At 30.4% G+C, this 10,163-nt stretch overlaps 1 protein-coding gene across 1 annotated transcript; it reads right to left on the bottom strand.

Moving 5' to 3' along the window:
* Positions 1-4,928: 4,928 nt before the first annotated feature.
* Positions 4,929-7,672, bottom strand: LOC105197289 (cuticle protein 64). Its single transcript, XM_011163586.2, has 4 exons — positions 7,600-7,672; positions 6,651-6,914; positions 6,108-6,269; positions 4,929-5,269 (listed from the first exon to the last, which is right to left on the bottom strand). The coding sequence occupies exons 1-4, from the start codon at positions 7,609-7,611 to the stop codon at positions 5,099-5,101; spliced, it is 609 nt and encodes a 202-aa protein (XP_011161888.1). The 5' UTR covers positions 7,612-7,672; the 3' UTR covers positions 4,929-5,098.
* Between the last annotated feature and the right edge of the window lie 2,491 nt (positions 7,673-10,163).

Genomic DNA, 10,163 nt, shown 5'->3' with positions numbered 1-10,163 from the left:
TTTTTGGCATGGCATTTGATAAAAAAAAAAAAAGAAATAGGTTAGTAAGACAGACAGTATCATACACAATGATAGGTACTAATTAAATCAATGAGAAAATATTTCCTTATAACTTGATATTTCTCCATGTTACGCTTCAAATTTCACGTAATTTCGTTAATAAGACGTAAGTCCAAATAATGAGTATCAAAACGTATACACATTTTTAGTTAATCGTTTGTATAAAATAAATTTAATAATAATTTTCTGTAAATATTTAACAAAAGTGGAATATATTATACACAAATTAACATGTAAGTATAAAAATAAAAAAATTGAATTTGCAATAAATTTTATTTTTGTTTTTTTAATATATAGAAAAATGGAATAAATCTCCTTGCCAATAATGTAATTTTATACAAGGGTGAAAAAATAAAAATTAAAAAAAAGATTATAAGATTAAAGTTAAAAATTATTTTTAGTAAATAATATAAATTTTTTTACGCTTGTATCAATAAACAATGAATGATAAAATAAATTGTAATTTGAGAAACCAAAAAATAACTCGTTCTTGGCCTCATATTATTCATTAGTAAATAAAAATTTCTCAGAAATGCATAGTATGACATAACTGCTTGTTTATACTTTCAGATTGTGATATTTAATGCTACAATATTTCGAACATGCCATCTATCATCTTTAGGCGAAAGACCTTCGCGTTGGTCAATTTCCCCAAATCTGCCATTCATTTTGCTCTATTTCATAATCAAGGCGAACGACTAATGTCAGATCGTGAAAAAAAAAAATAAAAGCACGTATTGCCGAAATTTCATGTAGCAACTTCACAGGCAAGTTGCTTTTGCAACTTCATCAAGCCTAAGGACATTGTTTCTCACGTTTCTCGCTTAGAAGCGGATCGAGAGAGCGTGAAAGGCGAATACATTCGGGGGAAATGTAACGCAGTATGAAGCTCTGTTGAAACGACAAATCAGTAGTAAACACGAATTAGGATCATGAGATCGGAGCAGAGGTCAGACAATTAAATTCTCATTACGAAAGAACATATGGTATTCAATGTTAAACTTGCGCAAATGAATAATTAGACAATTCTTAGGCGCGGTAAGAGCATGCATGAAAACGTTTAATGTCGAATCGTGAAGATATCGCATTGTTATAACAATAACAATGTTAAATTTAAAATTGTATACACAACATATTATTACGTAAACTTGAATGTGTATGTACATATGAGTTTTTGTTGTGTGTTATGTATATACACAAACTATATACTAATAGTAAATCTTATAAATAATAGATATTTTATAATAAATTTTTATTGCGCATTTAAAACATTCAAACAAACAATCAAATACTTAATGATATAATTAATTATAAAAAATACTTTGTCAAAAATTTTGTTCTCTATTTCATTAACATTTTATATTTTATATTTTAATTAAACAAAATAACATAAACAGTCCATAATTGGACCTACTAATTACAAATCAATTCTTAAAATAAAGCAACTCCGGTATTTACGCTGCGCGGGAATTTATTTAAATTGTACAATTCAGAAAAAATAAAGGGAACGGAGATAACTTGTTTACAATCACTCTATTATGTGTCTTTATGCTATATTATGTTGCAGTTTTATTTTTTAATTTTAATATTAATAAAACCATTGTGAATTAATTTGTCAATGTTATAAATAGCGCAGAAATGTATTATAATTTACGTAAAATAATTATTGTAGGAAGTGTAAAAAATTTATTCATTATTTCATATTACATAAGTGTAGAAAAATAATAAGAATAGAGTACATAAAAATACATGTGCTTAGCTCTTATACTTTTTGTTTAATTTAATTGTCTCCCTCATGAATAATCATAAATTCAACTACTTTTGATATACAGCAAATATGCAGAGGGTTTTTAAAGTTTCTTTATTAAATATAAAAAAAAAAATATTTCTTAATTTTAATTTTTTTTTAATAATAATAGACACTATAAAGTTTTTATTGGTATAATTTTACCGACTAAACGCGATTTTCTTTAGCATGTTATTTTCGTAATTGTATTTACAAATATATATATATATATATATCAATTTTTTTCTGTATACATAAAATATAGATGCAAATGTAATTCAAGCCGGTTGACTTTAAGTCGATAAAGATGTAATAAAAGAACGAAAAGAATTTAAGAAATTTAAATTTACGTTTTGATTGATGCGGCGTATATAAGTACCTTACGTCATCCTTTTGGAAGATGCTATTATATCCTACATGAATTGCAGAAATAATTTACGCTTCCATCCCAGATAGCAAGCTGACGTTATTTGTCGTCATTTTGACGTCAAAATATCATTATTATGATGTTAAATTTACGACATATAACGTCAGGTCTACCTAGGATATTATAATGTAAATAATAAGTTATAATTATTAATTTATAACAAACTTTATAGTCTAATTTTGGATAATAGTTTCAATATTACAATAATAAGTGCAAGTTTATTTGTAATAAAAATAAACAAAAATAAAAATTATAAAAAAAGTTAGTGAAACTTATATATAATACGTTTATATAAAAATGTAAAAAAAATTTAATTTTTGTAGAAGAGGAAAAGACTGAAAACAAACAATTAAACAGAAGTATACAAAAATAATTCGAAAAGTTAAAAAAAATCCAAAGATTACTGCTAGAAAAATTCGGGAAAACGACGATTATAACGTGGTTTCTGACGATATGGTATGTCGCAGAATTGTTAGTGAAACAAATTGACATAACCGGTTTATGTAAGTGACCTTTCATCATCATGAGAACGAAATGAGAAATGATAATGACATTGACGTCTATTTCATTATTTTTGGCTGAAATATATATTATGGTCTGAGAGTGTTTCTTATGGGCAGGAATAAGAAATCTTTGTTAAAGAATTGATGAGATTATAACGGCAGATTTTTATATTGGCATAAAGAAAATACATAGGCCAAGAAAATTTGTTTTACTTTCTTTTATTAGAAAATAAATTTTAAATTTAAACAAAAAAATTTGGTTATTTGTTTGTTTGTATACATCTAATAATATCTGTGTACATCATAATGTAATAGAACCTTAGAAGTATTTCCAAATTTCCTAAAGTACTTTCCTTTTATTTTATTACAAAATTTATTATATTGTAAATTAATTAAAAATTATTTTCTAGAAGACCGGAAGCCGATATATCGACTTCTGACGAATTTTATTGCTTATTTTGTATTTATGTACACTTATACGTTTATGATAAAGTAAATTGCTGTAACTTTATATAACGTCTTTTATTACTTTATTACATTCTAAAAAATTTCGCCTATTTTAGGCTACCCGCATCTAATCATCAATCATATATAATTTTATAGATAATAATGGTATCATGAAAAAAAAAATAGGTTTAGAACTTCAAATACGTAAGTAGTTCTAAGCTCCTCTAATGGTATCATTTTATTCGTTTGATGGCTCATCATCAGAGCTGTCCAATACGACAAATATTACGTTTTGCTACAATGTAGACATGATATCGTGTTTTAATAACATGCCTGGACATATTCGAGCTTTATGAAATATTGGATACATAGTGGGTGTCTCATTTTAACGTTTGCATTGAAATATCTCGTAAAGTATAAAAGGTAGAGAAAAATGTTTCAAACAAAAGTTGTAGGGCTCGAAAAGGTAAAGAGGTATTTTTATGTACCATTTGTTTAGGTGACGTCTTCAAAGTCAGGTCAAGGTCACATCAATTTTTTTAAAATAGAACTTATTTTTGATTTTAGAATTTAATTGTTGGTGTCTTTCAAGAGCTTTCCAAAACAATATTAGTAAGTTATGTTTTACTAATTGTAAGTACTTTCTAAGTTATAGGGTTTAAAAGTTATAATACCATCGCATTACCCAAAATGTACGACACGGAGATTGCCCAGCCGGATTTATATCTTTTTTGCGTTCAGAGACAGATTGAAGAATGATCCAGCCAATGAAAGCAAGATTAGTCGGTGATGCGGCCAATTAAGGCAAAATCGGTCGGTGATCCGGCCAGCTAAGACAAGGTCGTTCAGTATGATAACTGTAAAAGTCGTTCAAAAACTTGCCGGTCCTCAGAAGGTTAAGATTGTAGATAGAGCGACGTAAAAAGTTTAAGTTTTTAAAATTTGTTCTAATTTTTAGAAATTCTTCGAACTTGTATGTTACTAAATAATTTTTAATCAATTTATTTAAGAATTAGAAACTTATTAATATAATTAAACTTTTATTTTTTAAATATTTTGAAAATCTATATATTTTATATAAATAATTACATTCTAATAAAGTTGTATCAAACAATATCAAAATTAATAATAAAAGTTGAATTTTCTTAAATATAATATTTAATTCTTAAATTTGTTTTAATAAAACTTCTAGAGATATAAATGTATAAGAATGTAAAAAAAATTAAAAATGAAGAAAATTTTTATCAACCGATAAAGACAGTGAGAAAGAATGTTTTTTTTTTAAATTATATTGTATATCGCGTATTTATGAATTTATGTTCCATGTGTTCCATAAGGTTTTTCGTCATTTTTTTTTTCACTGTTTGCTCAAACCAGAATAAGGCTGTTCTGTCTAAACTACATACCGTTTGAAGAAGACCCTATCAATGCAATGTAGTCTGTATTGTTCTAATTTTTTACTCAATGTAACATATTAAAGAAAATATTTTTTCTATTAATTTTTCTATTAAAATTTTTTCTTTATATTTATCATAAAATTAAACATTTTTCTACAAAAAGTTCAGAAATCGAAAGAATTAAATATTGTAAGATTTTGAATATTTTGTATATTATATTGATATACAGTGTGTGATTTAAAATAATATTTATATCTTTGGCGTAAAAGATTGATTGTAAGTACAGAAGGAAAAGAAGAAGTCGATTGTTTCTTTACGAAAACATTTACAAAATTGATTTATTTCATGGGTTCAAGGTACTACACGACGAAAATAGCGTCTCTTAAACAGACGCTCGTCGTGATGGATTTTGCGATGCTGGGAGAAAGGTTAAGATGGAGCGGGGTGTGTATGTGACTTTTTTTGAGGAGAAATTCATCTAATAGTGGCCGTATCCACCGTATCCACCATATCCACCATATCCACCATCATATCCGCCATATCCACCCTTAACGAGAACGGGGACACTTTGTTTGACAACCACCGGCTGCGGGACCGCGACTGGAACTTTGACAGCGACCGGAACTGGAACTGGGTGGGAGACAGCAACCTGAAGAAAACAAAATATTAATTAAAGATATTAATTAAAAATATTAATTAAAGATATAAAATAATTAATATAAATAATTAAAATATGATTAATACGGACGATGTAACTAATCGTCGGTTTTCTATCGTTACAAATATTTATATCACTAGCGTGTAATTAAATAAAATAATTAAGTAGCTCAAAAATAGAATACGTAATAACAGATAAAATAATTGTGAGCAATATGTCTGCGTTAATTTGATGCGATCAATCAAGCAAATCTCTATCGTCAATTGCAATCATCAATGGATAACTTCAAGTGTAGTATTTTTGTTTAGTTATACAACAACAATTGCAAAATTATGTCTAATCAGCGATTAATTCCGTTTTTCTTGCATACGTTTACTTAATCACATAACAAAAAAAAATGACCTCAATTCTTACACATTAAATCAGAATATCAATTAATCAATATGTAGGCGGTAAATTACCTATTACTAGAAAAACTTAAAGCATGTAACAAAGCTATTAATAATTATGTCTCAAAATCGATTTCTACTTGTTGCACTGGACAAAGAAAAGTTGAAGACTCTATTAGCATAGAATTAAAATTTATCAAAACTAGAATAGAATTATATTAGAATAGAATAGAATTAAAATTTACCAGAAATTACGTTAAAATGTTAAGAGACAATGGATTCATTATCTAAAAATTACGATGCAAGTACTGACAGGAAATTTATGGCTTCCGATTTTCGTCAGAACTTCACGTCTAATTAATTCAATTTCTATTCTTTTGTTAACGCTCAAAGATTTTGAAAGTATCATTGTTAACGAAAGATTACAAGTTATAATTTACCTTGACGGGGTACGGGGCGGGCACTTGCACTGGTACCTTAACGGGGACTGGGACTGGAACAGGCTTCTCTACGGGAACCGTGATCGTTTTGGTCTGAATTACGGGATAGGGTTGTGGTACCGGAACGGCTACTGGAACTGGGTGCGGAACGGCAACCGGAACCTAAAGATAACAAAAGAATTCAGATTTCATTAATATCAAAGCAAATTATATAAAATTTATTTGCTCTCCAGATCCCCGTGATGAAATGTTTAATACAATATTTTTACAATTATTTTAATAATAACTTGATTTTTAATTAAAATCAAATATCAATTAAAATCAATAAAAGAGTATAAGCGCTAAATTATTATTAAAACTCCACTTAATTAACTCAATATTTATTTAGGAGGCGTTATTTAAAATGTTATTTAAATATATAAAAATACTTGTACTTTACTCATTTTCTGTTTATATGATATAATTTAAAATCATCAAATTTGTGTGAAAGATTTATTATTATTTAACACGATATCATCAGAAATTAAATTGATCAATTCGTACCTTAACGGGGTAGGGACGATCGACGGGAATGTGGACCGGAGTTGGGACGGGAACAGCGACGGTCTTCTCCTTGACGGCAATGGCAACACCGTGACCACCATATCCACCAAGTCCAGCGTATCCACCATATCCACCGAGCTTGCCATATCCACCATCGAGGCCACCATAACCACCAAGTCCGTAGTCACCCAGGCCGATCAAGCCACGCTTCTGGACCGCCTTCTCTTCGGCGGCGAACGCCGCGGAGATCAGAATCATGCAGATCTGCAAAACCAAGAAATATATCGCAATTCTTGATTTTTCAAAATCAAGAACAATACTTTATTAAAAGATTTTTTTTTTTTTAGTACAAATCAACTAGATCAATTTTTCATGTATCAAGATTTGTATTATTATAATATATCCCGAGTATCCAATAAAATTTTCACAGTTATCAAAACTGACAAACTCGATACATTTAAGATGTTGAATAAAGTGGAAAATCGTGAATTATAAAACGTATATACAATTAACATAATTAACAATAATATAGTTAATAATAATATACTTAACAATACACTCTAGTCATTTTTAGAGCAGATAAATTTAAGCCAATGAATCGATATCCGCGAAACAGTATAAACGATAAAGTTTACATTGTTATCTTTAATTCTTATAAAGTGCACGATTATCACAAATCGAGAGTATCGATCCAGAAGTCGAAGAATCTCCGCACGGAATTGAAACTTTGCACAAATAATAAGTTTTTCCAAGTTCTGACGTTAGGCTTCGTAATTTTGCAAAAGAAACACCATGACAAAGCACGGAGAGCGTAGAAACGACGACTCGATCGAAGCTTCGATCTGATTAAAGCGTTACGTCCGAACGAAAATGTGTTCTCAGGAGAATAAACGGATCTCTCAGCACTACTTTTCTTTTTAACTACGCTCGGAGCTGTGTCAGCACGTACCAGGGCCCTCATGTTGAACGATACTTTGGCGTGATACTCGCGCGTGAGTAAAATAGATCGGTTTCTGTCGTTGTCGGGCTGGAAAACCACCCTTTATATAGGGAATTGACTTTCATTTCGCTCACCCTGCGCCCCGCCATTGGCGAGGGAAGCCAACGGCCGGTCTATCGCCACACCTACCTAGAGCCTAGCACTATTTACCGACAATATACTGCACACAGATATACGTATGTTATAACACATAATGTGCAACGGTTGTATAACACGCTAAATGTGCGCGAGCAGCCGCCGTAGGTAAATGGAGCGCGCGCTTGGCCACCACTTTATGCAGATATGCGTGCAGATATGTGAGTGCATTTCGATGCCACAACCTTAACGAGACCATTTTTCCACCCGTCGAGAGATCTACCGCAGCCGTGATGTCACACTCGTCATTGAAAAATCGCAGGATCTTGTTAGCGGTCTCCGTTACAACAGGCCTTTTCCTCACGGTCGTTGAAGTTCTTCGTTACGAAATCGGAATTCGATTAGATTGTTCAGATTGTTGTTTATAAAATCTTATATTGTAAAATGTATCTTCAACGATACACAATATCTCAAAAGCTATTGGATATTTCTTCTGTAGATTTTTCAATTAAATCAATAAAAATTGAAGATATTTATGCACAAAAAGAACAATTTTCTGAAATATCTAAAAATTTAGCTGGATGCAGATCTGAAAATAATTTTGTTAAGCCATTAAAACAATTATGTTGGACAACTAAAATTGATTGATGAAATGTTAACTTTTTGCAGCGTTACTCATGATGCTTGAACTTCATCATAATTATTTTGATGATCGAACAAAATTATTTTCAGATCTGTATCTAATTAAATTTTCAGATACTTCAGCGAAATCGTTCTTTCCGTATAGTTTTAATTATTCAATTAAAATTTAATTGAGATTTAAATAATTTAATTAAATAAAAAAAATCATGTATTAAATAAATAACAGAAAGATTTGTTGCTCAGTTAATTTGAAACAGTTGGCTTGCTTTAGCAAAGTTTTAATTAGGACATTAGTTAATAAATAGTAAAATATATAATGGAATGCAAGAGTAAAAAAAATTTTATAGAGGTATACACATATATTGCATAGAGTTTTAATCTCTCTCTCTCTCTCTTATAACATATCTTATATTTAATGCAACGTGATCGTGTATGCATTTATGCAAACAGCAACGAATTTCTAACTAAAGTAACGCACGCATAGCGGAGTACTAATTGTAGCACGTGAATTTATTCTCGCCCGTGTTCGGCGGCTGTGTCGGTTTGCGCAAGATTGCTCAATGCTTCATTACGAGGTAAAGCAGCTAACTCGCCGCGCTAATATAAATCATGCGGCGCGAGGAACGTAGTGTCTTCTATTGCGGTGCACTATTATTACGCGCCCACCGTACCGCAAGATGCAGGTTGTCCGTAAGGTAGCTATTCCGCAGGTATTATCGTTGCCATCTGCGAGACTGATATGTTGGTTTTATACCTGTAAAAATTACCATTAACGGCGTGAACCGCCAACAGATTGATCTATGGTGATTTTATCCCGGCCTGCCAATTGATTTACGAGCAATCCCTTGTTCCTGAGAAATTAATTGTTAGTTTACTCTCACGTCCGCCGTAAGTCTCATTGAGCATCTCGTTTCGAAACGAGGACTCTAATCATTATTTGCGAAGGAATCCCCTTCAATGCTTCGGAAATAAAAAAAATAAAATTATATCCTTGAACGATCACGTATGGATACTTATTAAGTTTTGTACCTTACTTGATAAACGGGAATTTTTCTTAGATGCTATAAGCAACACAGATATTTGTGAACTTGAATAAATATTTGATACCTTATCAACTTGTAAAAGTTGATTTTAATTTCCCCGTAACTTTCTTGTGCATATTAAATTTGCAATAAATCATACAACGGAGAAAGTATACATTGCATTAGTCAAGGGATAATAATAATGAATTGTTTAAATCACGGAATTACAAGAAGTAACATGTAACATACCTAAGTTGATATAAGGCGATTAAGTCTGTCACGTTGGCACGCAGAATAGGCACCGTATCGTTTCACTACATCCAAACAAACGGTTTCCTGGTTCATTTGTCTCTCTTAGAGCTCCACTTCAAACACCATAAGAAGTCACTTGTACGTTTTACGAGCGGCAATTTAAGTTCTCTGACTTGTTAGCGACGTTTTTATACCTTAACTCATTGCCTTTTCGCGTTTAATTTTTGCGACAATTTAATCTGTTCATTATTAACTTATTATTCATAAATTTTAATTTATAATACTTTAATTTTTTAAATTAACTGTGTTGTTACTATAATACGGAAACGTTATTTAGAAAACAAATCCACACATGCAGTTCGACTTTAATAATAGGTATTTTGAATTAATCTACATCTTTAAGCGAGTTCTTAAATGTATTGTACGCAACTTTTATAACAACCGGTATATAATTAAGTACCAATAAATTTAACGTAAATTATTTCACTATCCGTCCTCCGACTGACCAGAATAATTATTAGA

The sequence above is a fragment of the Solenopsis invicta genome, chromosome 10, assembly GCF_016802725.1.
Source record: "Solenopsis invicta isolate M01_SB chromosome 10, UNIL_Sinv_3.0, whole genome shotgun sequence".
Classification (NCBI taxonomy): domain Eukaryota; kingdom Metazoa; phylum Arthropoda; class Insecta; order Hymenoptera; family Formicidae; genus Solenopsis; species Solenopsis invicta.
Note: the sequence above shows the minus strand (reverse complement) of the source record. Positions and strands in the feature narration are given on the sequence as shown.

What these genes read in the sequence shown, in the direction of transcription:
- LOC105197289 (XM_011163586.2), bottom strand. An exon ending in ATCGTCCCTACCCCGTTAAG is followed by an intron (nt 6,270 to 6,650) that starts GTACGAATTGAT and finishes TGTTATCTTTAG; the next exon opens with GTTCCGGTTGCCGTTCCGCA. An exon ending in CCGCCCCGTACCCCGTCAAG is followed by an intron (nt 5,270 to 6,107) that starts GTAAATTATAAC and finishes TGTTTTCTTCAG; the next exon opens with GTTGCTGTCTCCCACCCAGT.